The sequence below is a fragment of the Octodon degus genome, unplaced genomic scaffold (assembly GCF_000260255.1).
Source record: "Octodon degus isolate 3935 unplaced genomic scaffold, OctDeg1.0 scaffold00036, whole genome shotgun sequence".
Classification (NCBI taxonomy): Eukaryota; Metazoa; Chordata; class Mammalia; order Rodentia; family Octodontidae; genus Octodon; species Octodon degus.
Window position 1 is genome coordinate 16,004,903 of NW_004524612.1, and position 21,034 is coordinate 16,025,936.

Genomic DNA, 21,034 nt, shown 5'->3' on the forward strand with positions numbered 1-21,034 from the left:
TTTAAAGAGACTTTTATGTTTTTTAGAAGGAAATGTGTTTGAGGAACATAAAAACATGATAGGACCCTCATGGGTCACTTTACCCAAGAAAATCAGCAAAAGCAACCCATGTTAGCAGGCGGAAGCCTTCAGGCTCCTGTTGATAGCTGCCCAGAGTTCACAGCTGTGATCAAAGGACCATACCCCTGAGGAACGGGTCAAACAGTGAAGCCTGCAAGCACATCACTCTGGTGGTTCCCAGCATGGCATCTGGTGGGTGCCGTAAGCAACGGCATCCCTGGTGCACTCGGGAGGTCAGGACGGGAGGATCGCCGCAAGCGTGAGGCCAGCCTGAGTTACTCGTGAGATCCTGAAAGACACCTTTTTATTTACTGAACCAGTTTCTGTATTCTTGCATGCATCCGATGCTTACAAGTCCCTGTTGTCACAATGTGCATTCAAGGGGCCAAAGTTATAAAACCTGCATGCTCTAAAAGCCTTGACACAATTTCTGTCTCCTGGTCTGATAATGAGGCAAAGATGAACTACATGGTGCGTGTATGTACACGCACACACACATACACATACATACACTGCAAATACACCACCTATGAGCACGCTGCAGTGAAGAAAAGGAAAAAGAATGTAAAAAGCTGAAAAGAAAACTCAATCCATGAAACAGTGTAAGAGCCTGCGCACATTTGCCGTGTGGCGTGCACCAGAGATGCCTTTCCTTATAAGGCGAGATTTTCTCTGGAGAACATGTTCACGTTCTGCTGCTTTTCACGAATTCTTCTGGGAGCTGAGATGCATGACCTGAGTTCCCTGTTAGGGCCCCCGTTTTCCCACCAGGATACTTTCTAGGTGACCCCGTCCACTCATGCTCTGAACACATTTGCCTCAAACTTCAACACCTGTGCACAAGTGTCTTCCCGCCCTGCCTGCATAGAATTATTTCCAGGACAGTACGTCGTTGAGGTCTCCAGGCAAACTTACTTCCTCAGCTCCCGTGGTCACTGGTAGGCAGGTGGGACACCATAGTACACAGACCCCCAGCTCGTAAATGTCAGTTTTTGCTGTCTCTGCTTGGCGTGGCCGACCCACTCACCTGAATTTTCTGCCAAACGCACTGGGCTAGGTGCAAAAGCGAACTTTCTTGGTAATGCACAAGTTCACCTGCAGCAGCCCTGATGGTCCGCAACTGCGTGCCTGTAATGGTTTGCAGACTCGGGTGAAATCCATTTTCTTTTGCAAAGCCCAATGAAGCTCCAAATAAGCATAACATTGCTTCGTTTTTTTCAATTACTAACACATAAGAAGTTCTAGAATTTGGGGATCTACTAAGGCCATGAATTGTATACATTTCATAAAAAGTATCGGGAATTGATTTGAAAAGAGACTTCCATTAACCAAACTGAAGCATGTGCTGGGTTTGTTGCTACAGTTGTTGTTTATTGTTTTTTTCAATTTCACCTTGTCACTTAGGCTAGCTTCAAATTCAGGGACTCAAGTGATCCTCCTGCCTCAGCCTTCCAAATAGCTGGCATTACCTGTAACCCCCAGCTTTTCTCTCAGACTTTGTGGTAGACAGTTTTTCTTTGTTGCCAGCCCAATTCCTAAGCAAAGACAGTTCACATTCAATGCACTTTGGAGCCCTGAGGCAGTGCCAGACAGCACTGTCCTTGGTTCAGAAGTTCATGTGCCTCGGATTTGTTCTATTCTCTGCCCAAGGCCAGGGTTTGAAGGCCAGTGTGGTGCTCTGTGTGAAGAGGCAGGAGCCATACAAGATCGAAAAATTGGCAGCTCTCCTACTGACATCCAAAAACTGCACTAATCCCTTCCCCACACTTGTGTTTTCTCCGCCTCCTACCTTGCCTTTTTTCCCATGGGAAGTGTGGCTCTTGGCTTTTGGCTTCCTTGGGCTCCCCTTGGGGTCTGTCCCTGGGTCCTTAGGAGCTCCATGCCCCCGGCCCACCTCGCCCCTACAGGCACTGTGCATGCACACACACTCCTGTCTGGGCCATGCCACACTTGAGTTCAGACAGCTTCTGCACCAATTCGTTTTTGTCCTCTGTCCCCTTGGTGCCAAAAGGGCACATAGTAAGTGCTGGGTGAGGAAATGAACAAATGAGCAAATGAAGGCATAGAGCTCAAGCCTCGAGGGGCCAGTGGCTTCCTCGGAGTTTGCATTTGTCTTTACAGGCTGCACTGGGGCTGTGGGGGCTTTCAGGCATCAGAACTGCAGGCCAAGATCTGGGTCCAAATCCTACCTCTGCCTGTACTGCTGCTGACCCATGGAAATGTGGTGAAACCCTCTGTAATTATAGTTCCTGCTCTGGGGCAGAGGCAGGACGAAATAGGAGCAACAGGTGACCATCATGTTACAAGCGGCCCGTCAGGAACCACCAGGCACCCACAGCTGCGGAGGGGAGGCAGGAGATACCCATGGCCCATGATGAGGAGGTGGGCACTGCCTTTCTATCCTGGCCTCTTAACCCACAGGGCTCTGGCAGAGCAGAGGTACCAGTAACTCTGACAGCCTCCATCCCAGGTGTCCCTCACTGTGACCTGGCCACTGGTATAGAGCACCCAATCTATTCATTTTGCTCCCTGCAGGGGTCCTGGCCACCAGTGTCAGGAGACTGGCAGGGGTCAGATCCCAGATGCACTCCCATTGTCCCCACTCTGTGTCCCACCCTGCCTCCTGCTGGGCAAATTGTACTGTTGATGGCAGGTGTGGGTGCTGCAGGGAGCCAGCGGCCCTGGGCCAGCTTGCTGGAGTTTCTGTTCCAGCTGACATCCATGCTGGCTGTGCTCTTCTTGGCAGGTGGCTTCCCCGGGGACACTTTGTTGTGGCTGATCTGGGGCCGAGGGTGGGCGAGCTCTGTTTGCAAACTAGATAACACGACATTGGCAGAGGACACATAAGGAGGGCCATGTTTGCACAACAGTGACTCAGAGCTCTGCCAGGCCGGCTGCCAGCTTGGCTTATCTCCTTGCCCAATAGAGCCCAGGACAGGGAGGGGAAGGGCCGCCCCGGATTCAAAGCAGGAGCTGATTCCATCCTGGCAGCGGGCTCACTGGGCTGTTCTGGCCTCTGCTCTGGGCCAGAGGATTCTTTGCTTGGCACCTACTCGGCCAGCCCCCAGAAGCCCTAGAGGGATCACACCCAGCTGGCCCTTGGGGCAGAGGATGAAATCACCAAAGGACAGAATTCTTCCAGTGTGGGACGCCCTGGTGGGAGGAAATTGCAAAAAGCAGGAGCACAGGGATTTAGGATGTCCGGGGACCCCGCACCAGAAGAGGGGGCAGCCTGCCAAGCCTCCAGCCCCACTTCATATCATCTGCCCACCTACAAGTCACTCATCAGGACTGCCACTGCCACTGCGGCTTCCTTTCATCATGGACACCTGGCAGGCAGCAGCCTGGGGTGGGGAGACCCCTTTCCTGCTGGCCTGGCCACCAGATCTACAGACCCAGAGGAAGCCAGCCTTGATGCCAGCCACTGAGGCCTGCGGAGCCAGGCAGTGTGTCACAGCCCTGGCACCTGTAGCTCCACCCACAGTCACTGTTAATTCCTTAGGAAATGTCACCCTGGGCCACCACAGGATGGGAAGGTGGCTACCTGCCTGCCCAAACAGCCAGGACCCGGAGAAAACAGAGACCCCCACACAGTCCCCTGCAGTGCTCTTACAGGCCATACCTAGTTGTTCCAATGCCTGATTGTCACCCCACGTCATAAGGTCTGGCCCTGTGGAGAAGGTGCCCTTCCTGAACCCTGGACTGGCCCCGTCCAACTGGAGCAGGAGGCACGCCCCCAACTCAGCAGGGTGATGTGTTCCGGTACGACTGCTTTGTTGAGGTAAAGACCATTAACTGAGGTCTGGAGAGAGCATTTCTTGGGACAAATGGGCAGCTGTGATCTCAGAGATTTCTTCTGGGTGTCTCAGGTCACGTCACAGAGTGCCATAGGCAGGGGACACAGTGTCCTGGTGATGCTGGAGGCCCAACGGGTGAGGCAGTTGTCTGCAGTGCTGGCTCCTCCCGACTTCTCTCCTGGGCTCAGGATGCTACCTTCTCCCTGTCCCCAAGAGGGCCTCCCTCTGGCTGGCTGTGTGCTAATCACCTCCTCTTAGAAGGACACCAGTCAGAGTAGATTAAGGGCCAGCCTAGTGATCTCACTTAACCCTAATCACCTCTTTAGGGTCCTGTGTCTCTCCAATTTATAGCCAGTCTGAAGTCCCAGGAGTCACTGGAGGGGGCACAACTGAGTCTATAGCACAGAGTGGAGCCACCGCTCGCCAGGTGGCCCCTGTCCATAAGGAGGCCAGAACTCAGCACGGTGCCATGGTGACCTCTGTTGTCCTGCTGTCCCTGGCCAGGTCAGCCTTGCCCTGCATGGCTGCCATCACCTCAGCAGGGTGCTGTGGGTGGGAGGGGGAGACCTTTGGCCAAGGTTACAGCTGGGTGAAGAGACATCAGGATTTGATGCAGAGCATGCACCCTGTCTCTGACACTACATCTTGATCAGGAGACCTGTACCTGGGGCCTGAGAGAGGCCAGGTAAGAGACACCAGGCTGTGTTCCCAGCTGGGTCCCCTGATCAGGGCTGGGGAGCAATGTGAGCCCCCACAGGAAGAGACCAGTAGGTGGGCATCCCAGGCCCAGCACAAGGGTGACCTGTGTGTCCAGGCCTAGTTGGCCAGCCGTGTGTGGACAGGCGTGCAGTCCCCACAACGCCAGACCCCTGGCCCTTGATGAGGCCCTGGCTCATCTCCTTTTCCTTGTCCAGTTGCATGTGGGCTCACTGTTGGGCCCCCAACTCTGAAGGCCACTAGATGTGTGTGTAGCTGACTCTCCTGTCCCTGAGACATGAATGTTCTCATCTCAGGGATGACAGCGTGGATGTCTACAGATCAGCTTCTTACCACACTGGCAGTGGCAGCAGAACCTGGGCCAAAAAAACTGCAGCCACTGCTGTGGCTCTGGTGGGAACAGCTGCAGCCTCAGTTTACAGGCCCCCCAGAGGCCACCAGATCCATATGCCCCCCAAAAACAAAATCCGAGGGCCCTCTCTCAGGCTCCATGGCACAGCTGTCCTCTGCCAGGGGCCTTGTCTCTCCTCAGAAGAAAACGAACCCAAGACGAGCAGCCCTCTTGCCTCTAGAACATTCTCCATCTCTGGAATCTGCTGCCTGTTGAGCCCTGTCCTGCCCCACGCATATTCTCCAGGAGACATCGCTGGGCGGGGTTACCAGGATGCCACCCACCTGGTCGTAGAGTGCCTGACTGGAAGGGCTGTCCCTTCCTTGTGAGGGAGCCGGGCTGACTCCCAGCTTCCCTTCCCAGAGCTGTCACTGTGGAGCACCCTACACCTCGCTGGCACCCAGCACCTTCCCTAGACCTCAATGGAGCCGTCAGTGACTTACCAGACCCAGCCTGGATGGGGGCTCCTCAGCACCAGGGCTGAGGGCTGCGGGCAGTGCCTTGCTGTCTGCCAGCCGAGGGACTCCCACATCACCACAGAGCCTCAGGACAAGCTGGAGGAGAACTCCGGGGAGCACGGTGCTTGTCGAGGGTTCACAGTGGACTGGCCCAAGGGAAACACTGCACACTGCGCCATCATCTGAGCCACCAGGGTACGCAGAACACCACCGATGCCCAGAGAGACACTGTCAGGCTCAGTGACTCGAGTGGAGGCCAGGTGGGGGCCGCAGGCATCCCCCCTGCCCGTCAGCATCCCCGGCCACCCTGGGCACATCGGGACCATGGGGCTTGTCCCTCCCTGAGGAGGGTTCCAAGCAGAAAGTACTACACTGCCACCTCCACACAGCTTAGTGAGCACCTTTGCCAGGGGCCGCCCCGGGAAGGGTGTCCTGGGAGGTGGGGAGGCCAGTGACACACAGACTTGGGGACAGCCAGAACCCATGCAAAAGTGGGCGCTCCAAGCCCCATCCACACTTCCTTCTGACCCAAGCAAGAGCAGACCCCACCCAACTGGCCTGCCCCATCCCTCCCTTTCCCTGGCCCAGCATGATCTGGGCACTTCTGACCAACCAGAGTCTGGGACGCAGAGATGGTGCTGCTACCAGATCCTGGCCCTGGGCTGAAGCCAGTCTGGCCTTTCTCTGGGCCTTGGTTTCTCTACTTGTAGAACAAAGGGACTAGACTAGCTCAGTACTTCCCAAGTGTTCCGGTGGGCCAGAGAGACTGCACACCAGACAGCAGCTCTGAACTTGGCCAGCCCTCTGCCGAGATCCCCGAGCTCATCAGCATGTGAGGCCTCCTTTGCGTTTCCTTGGGTCCAGTGTATCTTAAGGTCTCTGGCTGCTTATGAAGTACTCAGTACAAAACACCACACAAAAAACCATGACCCAGAGGGCTAGGGTCCCTTCCGGGGTCCACCTCAGCCCTGTACAGAGGGCTGGAAGCCACTGGCACTGGAAAGCTGGCAACCCTGAAGGCTGTGCAAATTCCTCAGCCTCTCTGATCCTCAGTTTCTCCAAGGGTAGAGCTAATGGTGCTCAAGGGCTTCTCTGAGATGAGGGGCTGCAACAGTCCAGATGTTCCGTGGGGCTCCCTAACCAAGAGAAAACACCCATCTCTTGCTGTCACAGCCCCAAGCCCAGAATTGGCACTGGGAGCACCTGCCCCAAAGCAGAAAGGGGCTGGCACAGAGCTGTGGGAGGAGGCCAGATAGGGAAGAGTGTGACCAGCTAGGCTTCCTCCTAACCTGGCCGTTCCCTTGAACACAGTCAGGGACAAGCAGACTGCCATGCCAGGGCCAGTACCCCACACAGGAATAGCCCTGTCCCCGGCCTGCCCAGGATGCTATCTCCCCTCTGCTCCAGTTCCCAGGCAGCCCATGGTGCCCTCTGCGACTGACTGCCAATTGCCGCCCTTCCTTCCCTCCCCATTCCTGGCCTCCTTCATTCCTGCGGGCAGGTGCTGGCCCCCAGGGGCTTGGGGACCTCTTCAGGAAGTTCTCAGCCGCCAATGCAAATGAGAGCCACTCCCTGTTATTGAAGAGCAGCCACTGCAGGCACGGATCTGTCTGCTCCGCGGGCCTTAATCCCTGGGCTCTCTGAGTCACTGGGGTGCAGGGAGCAGGGTCTAGAGGCCAAGACCAAGTCTGTGAGCCAGGTCTGGATGAGCCAAAACCTAAAGCCCCAATGGGCTGGAACAGCATCCCAGGGCTGGAAGTCGGAACTCCCCAGAGGCTGCAGGAAAGGATCCACGCTGGTGTTTCGTTACCTCTGAGGCTCCATTGCAGCTGGTGCCCACTGGAGGGTAAACATCGGGGTGACAGCCCCAGAACACTTGATCGCCTCTGTGTCTCGCAGACACGGTTGCAGTCTGGGCTCTGGGCGGGGCTGTCAGGGGCTGCAAGAGAGACCTTGGTGGAGGAAGCAGATTTGGCCACCCACGTGGAAAAGCAGCCAATCCCACCCCAAAGAGGAGGAGCAACTCCCAGGAGCCAGAGGAGGCTCAATGGGTCACCTGGAGAAGTTCATACACAATCACCTCCCCAAAGACCTGCAGCACACAAGGCTGCTGAGCCCCTTTGGACCTCCTGGCCCCTTGTTGCTCGCCTCTGCAGGGGCTCTGCAGTTCAGCTGCAGCTTTTTGCTTATGGGAGCCCAGTCTCCATGTACCCCCTGCCCAGAGAGACTGCTTGCAAAACCTGGGGGTCCCACACAGACCTGAAGCTCATGCTTGCCTGTTCCAGAGCCTTGTGTTCAAGTCCAGCCCTTCTTAGTGCCCTGCAGGCCTTATCCAGGGTATAGAACCTACCCACTTTGGCATGTATTCTGGCTGTCCCCAGGTCTGTGTGCCACCGGCCTTCCCACCGCCCAGGATACCCTTCCCGGGGTGGTCCCTGGCAAAGCTGCTTACTGAGCTGTGTGGAGGTGGCAGTGTAGTCCTTGCTGCCTGGCACCCTCCTCAGGAAGGGACCAGCACTGGGGTCCTGATCCAGCAGAGTTCAGCTCTGCCTCCTAGAACCCTGAGCTCCATGGGGCCATGCCCGAGCATGCTGGGCTCTGCTTGCTGAGGATGCCTCCCTCTGCACCATCTTCTGCCAAGTTTCTCCCCCTCCCACACCAGGCCTGTGTCCCAAGCAAGCACAGGAAGACTCCAGCCTGCTGGATCTTCTGGGTTAGCAGCATCCCATCCCTTCCCGAAAGTCAAAGGGGCGCCAGTAGGATGCCTGTCCCTGCCAAGTGGTGCGGTCTTTCTGAGGTAGGGGCCAGGGTGCACAGAAGGGTCTTTCTTGGAAAGTGCCAACTGGTCCTGATTGCAGGACTAAGAGCCACAATCAGGGGCTCTGGGAAGCACAGGTCCCTGCCTATTCCCTGCAGGACATTGCTGTGACACTCAAGAAAAGCTACAGGGAGAAACACAGCACTAAGCTCAGGAGTTGTGGGTGGGGCTGAGCCTTGGAAACCATAGACTGTGGTTGCCCTGTTGGGAATGTGTGTGTCCCACACAGGAGACAGGGTGGCCCCGAGCACTAGGTTGTTCTGCTCAGTCACTCAGGTGGCAAAGTGGGGCGCAGCACCCTGACCTCTGGACAGCTACCCAGAGTGCACGTGTCCTCATCCCCGGGATGCCCTAGACAATTGTCAGCTGTCCCTGTTGTGCAGAAGCTGCCCACCCCAGCCCGGTCTCTGGGCTGCTCCAGGGCCTCCAAGTCCCCTGTCACTGCCCAGCTCCCATTGGCACCTATGCCCGTCTCAGGGTGCCAGCTCATGCCCTGCCTGATTCCTAGGCCATGCCTCCCACTGTGCGGGGTGTGGTCCCTCTCAGCCCTGCACTGCTACTCCTGGCCCACTGAGCACTGCTTTCTGCCCCACTGTGCTCCTCTTCTCCTGCCTTGTGACCTGTTGTTGTCCATCCTGGGACAGGCAGAGCAGGCACCTACACAGCATGGCCCCAACCCAGCACAGGTGTACTGCATGGTAGGTGGCAGGCGGTCAGAGGCTCAGGAACAGCTTGATAGATGAGCTTGCAGGGCCAGGTGGACAGGAGGAAGAGACTGGAGCAGCACAGCCTCGCCAGGCCACGCTGCACACACAGCTCCCCACAGCCAGCTCTCCCACGCTGCTGCAGGCTGAAGCACAGCGGGGCTGGGCTGCGCATGGATCCCGGGCCTCCGAACCCCATGCAGCCCTGAGACCTAGGGTGCTCTACACCTCTGCCATGTGGGTCAGAGGCCCTGTTCCTTTGTCCCGGTACAGAGAGAGGGTGGATATTCCCACAGGGTAGGCCTGCTCAGGATGCCTGTGAACAGGAATCCAGGGGCCCCCTTGAGCCATGGCCATCCTGCCTGCAGGACAAGCCGCTCAGCAGGAGACTGACTCGGGTGCTTCCAGGAGGGGACAGAGGGATGGGGTGCAGCCGTTCACAGACCGCAGCTTCAGGAGCACAGGCTTAGGGTCTCAGGGCCTTCCACCTACAGAGCTGGCCCAAGTAAGGGTGAAGTGGCCACTGCATTGAGAACCAGGGTCCTCACAGGGCTGTGCTTGCAACTACTCTGCCTAGTGTGCATCACCAGGACTGGCCGGCATCTGGCCTCCACTCTGTGACACCATCACTGCTGGTTCCTGGCCCTACCCCTGCTCCAGCTGTGAAGGGCATGATCAGGAGACAGGAGAGCTGGCTCTGTGCCGGCCCACTGTCCCCAGAGCTGATCCTGTGTGTGGGGCCAACACAGTGTACCTGACTGCACCGCAAGTCACCCTGGTGACCACTGCCTGGACATTTCTCCAGCCAGCTCTACTCTTCAAGTCCAACTTTCATACCCTTAGCACCTTCCTAAGCAGTTTGAAGTAGAAACAATCTAAAGCTCAGCCAAAGTAAGCCTTCGAAACAGGAGTTAGAAGACAAAACTGAAGTAAGCAGTGGGGAAATCATAGAAGAGAAAAGTGGGACAAATGTGTTAGAGCTTCCTGGGAGCTAAGGTAAGGTGGGAAATGTTGGACACTCCGTGTCTTTCAGAGCTGACAGGTAGCTATGCAGAGCCAAAGCCATGAGCTCTGGGGCCCGATTGCCTCTGAGGTTCCCACTGTACCGGCCCCTGTGTCCACAGGTTGTTCTGTCACTGAGGCAGTGAGGATTCTGGGGAGCAAGCTCATGGACTACCAGCAGCAGTTCACCACCCAGCACCTGCTGGCCCTCTGTGACTACTTCCACAACACCTTCATCCGCCACTACCGGCTCTACCAGTATGTCCTGGGCCAGGACCAGGATATCAACCTGAGTGTCACCCACCTGGAGGTGTGCACACCGCCCCAGCCCCTGCCGCTGGTGGAGGGCACACACAAGGACACATGGAGGCATGAGCAGCAGGTGGCTGCACTGGGGGCTGCCGAGGAGCAGAAATACAAGGACGTGAGGCTCCTGAAGGAGGCGCTGCAGGCAGAGGAGGCGCGGCTGCTGGAGAGGACATTTGAGCACGCAGGGGCCCAGAGCACTGAGGGGACACAGCCAGGTCAAGGCCTGTGCAGAGAGGTGAGCCCTGCCCTGTTCTGCCAGGTTGGACTCTGGGACACAGCCCACCCTGTGCATGTGTCTGGTGTCTCCGTGGGCTCTGGTGGACTTTGTCATACAATGTCCCTGCCAGCAGGAGTCCATGTCTTTGCTTTAGTGAGGGGGGAATGAAGCACAGAGACAGAGTTTACCAAACTCACCAAGCTGAGTTCACAGTTGGTCTGAGGTCCCCAGCTCCGGAGACAGACATGGTCTCTCCTGTGTGCACCTCCCAGGGAACTGACAGGCAGCCTGGGGAAACAGCCACATGGCCCATGTCTCCAGGACACTTCTGGGACACCAGAAGCCTGAGGGAGGGGGCAGAAGATGAGTGGAGGCAGGGCTTCCAAGCACAAGGGCTCTCTGAAGCCATTTCCAGTCCCCTCCACATGACCATGGCTGCTCACAACTGCCAAAGGAGGCGGGACCTGGTCCTCCTGCCTCAGCGACACCGACAGCACCCAGGAGGCCAATGGATAGGACCCTGCCAGGGTAGAGAAGGACACGGACAGGGAGGGCTGGCAGGCAGGGGCTCAGCTCACCCCAGAGCCCTGCTCTGCACCTGTGTCCCCGCAGGCACTAAAGCACCTGGTCCAGGAGGCTGCCAGCATCCAGACCAAGAGCCTGGGGCAGCAGCTGCAGTGCCAGATCCAGGCAGCTTTCGACATCCTGGACCTGCGGCTCCAGAGGCAGATGCTGAGGCTCAGTGCGCCCCAGCCCTTCCCACCCCCTGGCCCCGGACAGCAGGGCCTGGAGGATTCCATCAGGTCCCACAAAGGCCAGCGAGGGAAGAAAGCCATGGCGAAGTAGCCTGAGCCCCAGCGACCACTGCCCTCGGTGACTGGGAGGGGAGCTCTGGTGTGCACTCAGCACCCACTGACCAGAGGTTCCAGTGATTAAAAGAAACAGAGCCACATGCATCTCTGGTCTGTCTTGGACACCTCTCACACCTTCGCTGGTCCAGCCCGTTCAGATTTGCATTGTATGGCCACGGGCAGGGCCTGTTCTCAGTGATCAAAGGCAAGCTCTAGAGGCCAGCAAGGGGTTCAAGCAGGTAAGAGTGAGGGGAACCCCAACACCTGGCTGGTAGAAGCACTGACCGCAGGAGCTCAGGGCCAGGATCTTCCGTGTCCCGAGTGAGGCCCCCATGCCTTTCCTGCCAATGAGCACAAAAGCTGCAGTTCCTGGGCCCAGGTGATGGTGGCTCCCAAAGCAGGACCTACGAACCTTGCGTGCTGTCACTTACTAAGCAAGCCAGGGGATGCGGCAACCTGGCTGGCCAAGGACCAGCTGCTGCGACACTGCTCACTGTGCACAGGGCCCAGGAGGTTAAGAACCCAACTTTAGCCTGGCCTCTCTCCTCTCCTGGGCCCCAGTGTCCCCATGCCACCCTCAGGACCCAGAGGTCTGGACCCTTCACTGCAGGCCCTTCAGACCCAGAGCTGGCTGTGGTAAGCCTGGCACTGTCCTCTCTAGTGGCTCTGTACCTCCTCAATGAAAGGGACCCTCTCTCCTGGGCACCCACTTGTGTGAGGGACCCAGACTGGTCTGATTAATCCACTTAGCACCACCCCAAGAGTGAAGGAGAAATCAATTTCCTTGGTGCCCTCCTCAGGGCTGTGTCCCCACAGAGCAGGGCTGTGGTCTGAGTGAGGCTTTCTGCCACACAGAGGAGCTGCAGAGCCCAGGATGACTGTTTATGGTCAGAAGCTGGGCAACCTCCAGGGAAACCCTACTGGGGATGCTGAATCGCCTTCCAGTGGACCCCATGTCAGGGCATTGCCCACTTAGGATTCATAACATGTGAAGGTGGGGCACCCTGACCAGGAAAACATCAGCTGTACCAGCAGTAGCCTGGGATGCCCATTGGAGCCCAAGGATAGAGGGGTCATATGTTCCAGGTTTCCATACAGTCATCTCCTAGGCCACACTGTTGTCCCCTGCTGGGCTTGCTCTAGCTTTTGTTGTCCCAGCCAGGCCTCTGTTGAATGAAGGACAATTATGACTGGTGTGAGAAGACAGCTTCTTCAGCACATGAATCTGGGGTGCATGTGTCTCTTGGCGTGACAGCCCTTGCAGACCTCTAGGGACCAGCCGGGGGCCCTCCCTAGGACATGAGATCAGGCAGCCACAGCCGCTGAGAAGAGCTGCAGCCTGCAAGAGAAGGATCCAGCTCCGCTGCATGTGCCTCCTGCCAGGGCGGCAGCAGCAGTGGGCGCTGGGAGCACGCGCAGGGCACGGGAGCTGCAGGAATTCAGCCCTGGCCATGCGAGGTGAGAGCCTACAGCTGCTGATCTTACTTCTTCTCATCCCTTCGTTGTTCAATAAGCCCTTTGGTGGCAATGAGTTTGAGGAGGAAAAGGAGCACAAGTGGCTTTTCCTTTTCCAACGAGGTGAATGTGCACCACACAACTACCCCGGTTAACCACACTCTGGGGGAGTCCTGGCCATGTCCCTGACTGGAATACGAAGGTACCAAACAGCTTGAGCATCAACAGAAAACTGAATTTCAGTAAGTGGTCCCCATGTCACCTGATCAGCACCACCACCTTCCTGGAATCTGCTTCTCTGTTGCAGGGGGACCATCTTCCAACTTGATTAATTTTTTCTGATATTTCCTCAAAACCTTCAACACCAGACCAAAGTGCTTGCTTTGGGGGTGCTAACACAATCAGAAGCACCAATACATCTTAGCCCCTCGATAAAAGCAACATTCTCTTTACATTCAACACACACACACACACACACACACACACACACACACACAAAAGTCCATGGAGCTGGAGCATGTGTAGAGTTGGGGACCAACAAAATAGAGAAATGAGGATGGAAGTGCAGGCAGGGAAGAAGGCAGTAACCAACCTTAAATAATGGTGCGGGCTCCTGCCTGGATTGTGCTGGGTGTGGGGATGCTCACATGCTGTGTCACACGTGCTACCTGACCAAGCACTTGTACCAGGCACTGCTGGGCACTGAGGGAGGACTTAACAACAGAAAGCCAGGCTGGGTCCCCACACCCACCAGTGACTACACAAGGTCCTTCTTGACAGGGATGCTCCATCTGAAGGCACCCAAGAACTTCAATGCCAAGGATATAGGGTGCCCACAGTATGCAGGACAGAGAAAAGACATAGTTAGTGCCCTACAGTGGGCAGTCCTTTCTCCTGAGGGCTCCCAGCCACCCTGCCTCCCTCCCTGACCAATGGGCGAGCTCCTCCCCCAGGTGGAACGCAGTCATTGTTCCCGGTGATTGGACCAGACACAGGCACCTGACTCAAACTGGATCAATCAAAGTGCTTTATTCTTACCCCAGCCACACACCCCTTCATGATGGCCAATCCAGGGATCTTTCTCCTTAACTGTTCTCCAACCATGTCCCTTGGTTGTGAGGCTCTAAGGATTCTAGGATGTCAGAGCAGACTATGGCAGAGCTGCCAGCCTGAAAGAAGGAAAACAGCAGGCAAAGAGAAGCAAGGGAGGAACAGAGAAAGGAGAGAGACTGAGAGATTGGGTTCTTAATCCAGCTACCCTGGGGGCAGCTCCACCCCGCTAGGCAGTGGTTTGGTTACCTGAGTCAAAGTGCAACGCCCATTATTTGACTGAGGTCAATAAGATGGGTAGGGCAGGGAAGACTTCAACCTGACAGATGAGGAAACTGAGGCTCAGGCAGGCGGAATGATTGCACAAGGTCACTTGACTAATAGAGGGTGAAGTCGTGACAGAAGCAGCCAAACCTCCTACTCACCTAGGTGACAGCTCTTCTCCTCTCCCCTCCCTTCCTCACAGTGCATGGCCCCTGTAGCCAAGACTGCCCCCTGCCCAGGAGTCTCCTTCCCCGATGGTGCCCCTAGATCAGGTGCACACACACAAGGGGCTCAGGGGAGTGGGGGAAGGGATGGCAGGCTGCCTTCCTTACCTCTCCGTCCTCAGAAAATGCCTGCCCCTCCTCACTGGCAGGGTCTCTGCCCCCAAAGCCAGAAGTCCAGGCCACACCTGCCAGGGGAGTCCTCCAAGAGAGCTCCTGGCCTGCTTGTGAACCATGTGACAAAGTACCTGAAGGCCTCCTGCTATGTCTTGTAAAGTTCTCCAGAGTTCTTTTGTTCTTACTCAAAAGGACACCTAGACCACCATAGTGGCCAGAGTTTTCAAAGGAGTGAGGTGACCTGTGTTCTTCCTATGGCCCCTGCCTGCCCTGATATCCTAAGATGCCAGGGTTTCATGTTGCATGGGTCACAGTGGGGTCCAGGTCACACGTTTTCAAAGCTTGACCAGGCCCCAGCACTGTGGCACTGAGGGACTCAGGAGGTGGCGCTGAGGTTTTCTTCTGAGGAACCCCATGCTTCCGAGTTTGGTGAACCGGCCCTGGCCAGACAGGTCGACAGAGGCCTTGCTGCTTCTCTAGAAAGTAAGGAGCTGTCAGGCAGCAGGCGGGCGGGCAGAACCACCTGACTGCTCAAGAAGCACTGACTGGGCCAGGCAGGGCCAGAGGGATGTGTTGGGGGTGGGGCCAGCTTGCTGGTGGCGTGGCCTCATGGCTGCCCTTGGATGTGGTGTCCCTAGGACCAGCTGGCGGGCCCTGGGGAATGTAGGAACTTCCCGGTGGGAGGGCTGGGGTTCTTGCACCCCAAGTTCCAGAAGGGGACCCAGGGGCCCGTCCTGAGGCTGCCTGCTCACAGCCCAGCCCGTTGCTATTTTGGCTTCTGCGTTTCCTGAGGTGCTGCATGTCCTCTACTGGACATGATGTGCTGTACGGGGACAGGAAGTTCACTCTGCATAGTCACAGTCCAGCAGGACACAGGACAGTGTCCCCCAAAGCCCTGCACATTGGCAGGCCTGGGCACCCCAGGGCCTTTGCCTCTCCCTCCTGGGAAAAGACATTTCTGCCTCAGCGCCACAAGCCAGTTCCCAGCTGTGGGTTGGAGCACAGCCGCTGAGTCACCCTCGGCCCCCTGGCGAGTCACTTCTCTCCTGGGTACTGGGGAAATGAAAGTGGCGGAGCCTGAGGCCTGGCCACCTGGGTGCGGCCCGGATCCCCAGGTGGCCTTTCCCAGCAAGGCTGACTGAGCAGGAAGGGCCAGGATGACATGGGGAGCCAGGACGAGATCTTTGACATCTTTGACGAAAGGCCAGGGTGGCCTGTGTTGGCCTGCGTTGCCCTCCCCGGAGAACCAGCAGGGGGTAGTGCTGTGACTGCCATTTAGGGAAAAACCAAGGGCAGGGTGTAGGGTGAGCTCTGTGGCCCTCTGCCAGAAGAGGGGACTGCAGAAAGGTACCTGCAAGACATGCAGCAGCCACTACTCAGATAGGACCACAGGTTCGCTTCTGCAGAAGTTTCCAAGACAATGTAATCCAAAATTCTAAAAGAAATGTAAATGCTTGTATGGGCACAGGCATGGATCTAGGAGGAAAAGTCTAGAGGGGACCCGAGGAAACAGCCCCACTCAGAGCTCTCTCTGTCTCTCCTCCCCCTCCTCCCCCATGGCTCTGCCCCCCCAAGTTTGCTGCATGGATTTAGATGTTCTGCAAAGTAAATTACAACCGGTAATTTGCAGTTGGGCCTGGAAAAGGTATTACTAGGGAGGGGCAACCAACACTGTCAGCACCAGGCCCCATAACCTGCCCCAGGAGATTTGGTGGCCCGTGTGTGTCCTGTGTGACACACGTGCTCTCCCTCCCCCTGCTCTCCTGAGGAAAGGCTTCTCAGTCACTCTGATTCCTGACTGGTGGCCAAGGTAGGGTATGGACACAGCCTAGGAAATAGAAAGTCTCCAGTGGAGAGTTACACTTTTCCAGGATCAATGGGAGGCGATGATATTGGAAATTTCTTTCTATCTGCTGGCCTATTCCGGCTCGTTCTGTTTACAACTGTTGGGCTGGAGAGATAGCTCAGTAGAATAAGCACTTGCCTGGCAAACAACAAGGTCCTCAGTTCAGTCCCTGGTACCACAAAAATAAAAATAAAAATAAAAAACCTGTCACCTGCAGCCTCCTGATTAAAGTGGTACCAATTTACAGGGAAACTAAGGCACAGAGAAATGAAGCCACCGGTGTGAAATGAAAGCTGAGCAGAGGGTGGGGTGGACTGCATTGGAGCCTTGAGTAGCCAGCCACGCAGAGGGACTGAGGGCTGACTTGACACCTTTCCCAGCTAAACACATTGCGAAGCTAGCAGAAGGAGAACACTCCAAAAGACTTCAGTTCTGTCACCACACTTTAAGTGTGGTGTGAGGGAATAGACAGCCCGGGGAGGGCACTGGGAGAGGGAGGGCTGGGTGGGTGGAGGATGTGCTGAAGGGGCCTCTGAGAGGAAGACGGCTCAGCTGTGTCCTTAGACAACCAGAGTGTACTAAGAGCAGATGTGGGCTGGCATTTTGGCCTGGGAAGAGCCTGTGCAAAGGCCCCGGGATAGAAGAGACATGTCCCATTGTGAGTCTGCTGTGGGCACAGGCCAGGTGAGAGGAGCTTGGCCGGGAAAGCTGGGATTGCATGAGAAGTCTTTGATGGTATGCTGGGTAAGCAAAAGATTTGGTGCAATTTTTAAAATTTTTTTTGTAATCTTATGGCTGGACAGGAAGGAAGAGTCTAGGGCAAGAGACCAGGTTAAGGTCTAGTTGGGCTGTAGGGGCTGGAAGGGTGGATTCCAGAGCCTGGGGCTTGGGTCCTGGCTCTCACAGGTTCTGCTGTGGCCTGTACAGCCAGATGCTCCTTGTGCCAGGGTCACGCGAGGACTTGCAGGAGAGGTTCAGGTGACAGAGGTCTCTTGCCCCATCCTGCCAGCCCGGTACCCAGGCAGGAGGGCGGGCAGAGAGGCTGAGGCTCAGGCAACATGGGCAAGGCAGGGCAGAACTCTGGGAGGTGGGGCTGGCCGGGGATGCTGGGATCGGGGCCAGGCCAGGTGTCAGGGGCCTGTGCCCGGGGCAGCGGGGGCCAGAGTGCACTGCAGTGGGCGGGCTCGCCCAGCCCCAGCTGCTGCTCCAGCCTGTTGTGCCTGGCCTCTGGGCCTCACCCCGCTGGCTCTGCACAGCAAGACCCCGGCCTAGAGACCCCCACCCCTTCCCTGCTGAGGCCAGGGGCAGAGACAGGGGAGATTCCACATTTCCCCAGCCGCTCCCCAGGGCTCTGAGAACCAGGTGTGCTTGCTGGAAGAGAGTCCTGCCTCCTGATTTGCCAAGGTCCAGAGAGGGGATGTACCTGGCTGGATGTCACACTGCAGACCCATGACTGAAGGGCCTAGCAGCACATCTGACAGAAGCTTCTGCCCTGACCTTGCACCCCCCCCCCCCGCCTCTCCTTGCTCAGCCCAGCAGCACAGTGCCTTATGCCAGGCCCCGCAGCCAGGGAATCCCCCTGCTCTCCTTGCCGCCCGCTGGCTGTGCCAGGGCAGGAGGCACAGCAGGTGGGCAGGTGGGAGCAGAGCTGGCAGCAGGCCCCGGGCAGCAGCTTCTCCTGGGCAGGGGCTGTCCCCCACCAGCCAGGCAGGAAGGCCCTGGAATGCTGTCCCTGCTGTTCAGCACTGTGGCCTCACCTGTCCTGTACACAGCTCCAATCTGCGTCCCTGCCTGTGAAAGGCCTGCATGTGCCCAGTGTCATTGCCCTGATGGCCCCAGAAACATGCACAGACAGCAACCCTGTGTGTACAGCAGCTCCCTGGGCAGGGAGCAGAGAAGCCAGTGAGGGTTTTTCCTGTGCAGATTGGTGTGGGGAGGATGGAGCTGCGATTAACCCACAATGGCACCCAAAAGCAGCCCCCCTAGCCTCCCACCTTCCCTATGGGGTACTCAGGGCTGCCCCAGGGATGCTACCATCCCAGCACCCAGGTCCTGAGGCCCAGTGGAGGAGCCCATGGCTCCCTGTGGCTCACCTCTTCCAGAACAGGACAAAGCTCAGGGATGGCCACATGCTGTCCACACACAGCACACAGCACCTCCTCTGCAATGTGCCCCAGGCAGTCAGCAAGGGCAATGGAGCAGGCCAGTGGAAGCAGATGGGAGGACTATGAATAAAACCGTGACCAGTTCCTGAGGCCTGCACTCCATGCTGGGGATGTGGCCGGCATGCAGGGATGGCAGGCACTACCCTCCTAGGTGGGCTCCCCAGGTGGGGCCCTGAGCTGGCGGCAGGGCTTGGGTGTGACCCCAGCGCTGCGGGCTGGGCGTTTCCTGCGGCTGCAGCCACAGGACAGGCGGGGAGGAAGGTGCAGGGGGCTAATCTGGAGAAGAGATTTTCCTCCTCGCCAGCCTTCCCTGGGCAGGGCTGAGGCGTGAAGGTGGCCAGCCTGGCTCCCTGCGCAGGGCGGACGGCTTATCAGGCAGGAAACACAGGGCCGCCACATCCTCCCAGGGGCCGGAGGGCGCTCTGCGCTGGTGACGGCTTGCTCAGGCCTCGGCCCCTCCTGCACGCCTTACCTCGCCTCCACTCTGTCCTCAACCACTGAAGCTGGGTACGTGTGGTGCCATGGACACTGGATGAGGCGAGGCGGGCCCACAGGGTGGCCCTGGCACCAAGGATGTCAGTGTGGCAGCCCCTGGCTCTCAGAAGCCACCAGCAGTGACTACACTGGGACTCAGCCTCCCAGAGCCCTGGGTCAGCACATCTGGGAGCTGGGCTTCAGGAGGCCCTGTTGGCCCTCAGTTCTCCCTGTAGCCAGGGCCCAGGCTCTGTCCTGAACCCTGGGAGCCTTCAGGAAGAGTGGGAGGGCCTTCCCTTAGCCCCACCCTGGCCCAACAAGCCTTCCCCACACTCCACCAGCTTCTGGGCTGTCCATTCCCAGGCAAACCCCTAACCTCTCTGGGCCTCCACTTCCTTTCCCATCCAATCTAGGGACTGGTGGACCGACAACCCCGATTCCTTCCGGCTCAACCAGTTGATGATTTTTTTTTTCAAGGTCAGAGCTGGGAGGAGAATCTGCGGTTCAGAGCCCCATTCCTTACAGTAAAACTGCAACAGTAGGAAGCCCTTAGAATCCACAAATTCTGCATCTGCAGATTCATCCCAGTACAGATGGAAGGTGTTCCAGAGGAAAGATGGCACCTTGTGGCAGATAGGAACTGTGTGGAAGGAGGTTCGGTCTGCACTGACTGTGCAGGCTTTGTTTTCTTGTTGTTGCACCTTAAACAATATGGTGTGACAACAACTCCATAACATTTACATTGTTTTAGGTGTTATGCATCTTCTAGCGATGATCTAAAGTAGCCGGAGGGCTGTGTAGGTTAAAGGCAAGCACTTCACCATATTATGTAAGGGAGGTGAGCATCTGGGATGTTGGGACCCACGGCGGTCCTGGAACGGGTCCCACAGACACTTGGGCTCTGTGTAGGTTAGGACACCTCTGGCTGGAGAGCACTCGGGCAGATCCCCGCCTCTCTGCTCTCTCCAGCTCACTTTAAGACATTACACCACTCCCTGACTGTCACCGTGCCCTGGGATGTGGGGCTGGTGCTTCCACCTTTCAGAGAAAGTGATAGTGAAGAAGGAAGTTCTCTGAGTGCTGCTTTCAGGATAGAGGTGCTCTGAGGTTCCCCAGGATTTTAAACCACCTGGTGAGAGAGGGAAGCTGGAGGGGCTGCCCTCCGCATGACCTTGAACTCCTGGAAGTCGCAGCCTTAGCTGGTAGAGCTCACCATTGGCACCTCTAAGACACAATGAGTAGCCTCCCCAAAAATTCTGGGAAGAGACCACTGTGGTCTGTGTTTCAGGGTCCCCTCAGGCACAGACCTGTGCCACCCTAAAGCCTGCAACAGAGGAGAGAGGAGGGAGTGACCACAGGCAAGGGGGTGAGCAGGGCTGGGAAACCCAGCATGTGACTCACAGTGTGACTACTCCTCACACCATTTTGGAGAGCATAGCCCCACTCCCTACTGAAACCCTGCATCCTTCTCCCACTTCTGTAATAACAGAGCTTTCCCTCCATCCAGCCCCCACATCCATATCCCACATTCAGGGTCTGGAGCAGTCTCCGCCCCCCACCTCAAACACAGCCCCAAAGGGAGGGGATGACCACAGGCCTTCAGGAGTAGGAATTACTGGTCAAGATGTGGACATATTGCCCTGCCTCTCCACAGATGACGCCAAACAACTGTGGATTTGGGTTGAAACAGGAGAGGTTTTTGTGGGGCAGAAGAATGAACTTTCTAACGATGGAATCTGTCCACGTAGCCACGCAGGGAAGACCCCCTTTCCTGAGGGTTTCTCAGACTGAACCAAAAACTGTCTTCTAAGAATGGTGAGGAGGCTGTGCACCAGAGGAAAGGACGGTCTGGAAAGGGACCCAAAGGCCCCGCAGATCCCAGCTCAGCACCAGAGAATGATACCTACAGACCCCAGGCGCTCTCTTGCCCATAATCTGGGTCTTGTCTTTAGGACTCCAGCCAGTCAGTCCCACCGTGATGTCAGCCAACACCCGGATCCTGAGTCCTCAACTTGAAGCCAGCCTGCAGGCTAAGAGACATGGAAATCACCTGCAGAAATCCAAAGGGCTCTTTTGGGCATGACATAGAGCTCTGAGGGTCCCAAAATGCCTGCAAAT

General features: G+C 56.9%; 1 protein-coding gene across 1 annotated transcript in view; it reads left to right on the forward strand.

Moving 5' to 3' along the window:
• The window catches only part of CUNH8orf74 (chromosome unknown C8orf74 homolog), a 14,987-nt gene extending 3,668 nt beyond the window's left edge, over nt 1–11,319 (forward strand). Inside the window, exons 3-4 of the mRNA XM_004630756.1 lie at nt 10,070–10,491; nt 11,086–11,319. Coding sequence (XP_004630813.1) covers nt 10,070–10,491; nt 11,086–11,319 — 656 coding nt within the window. The remainder of the gene's footprint in view (nt 1–10,069; nt 10,492–11,085) is intronic.
• The last annotated feature ends 9,715 nt before the right edge of the window (nt 11,320–21,034 follow it).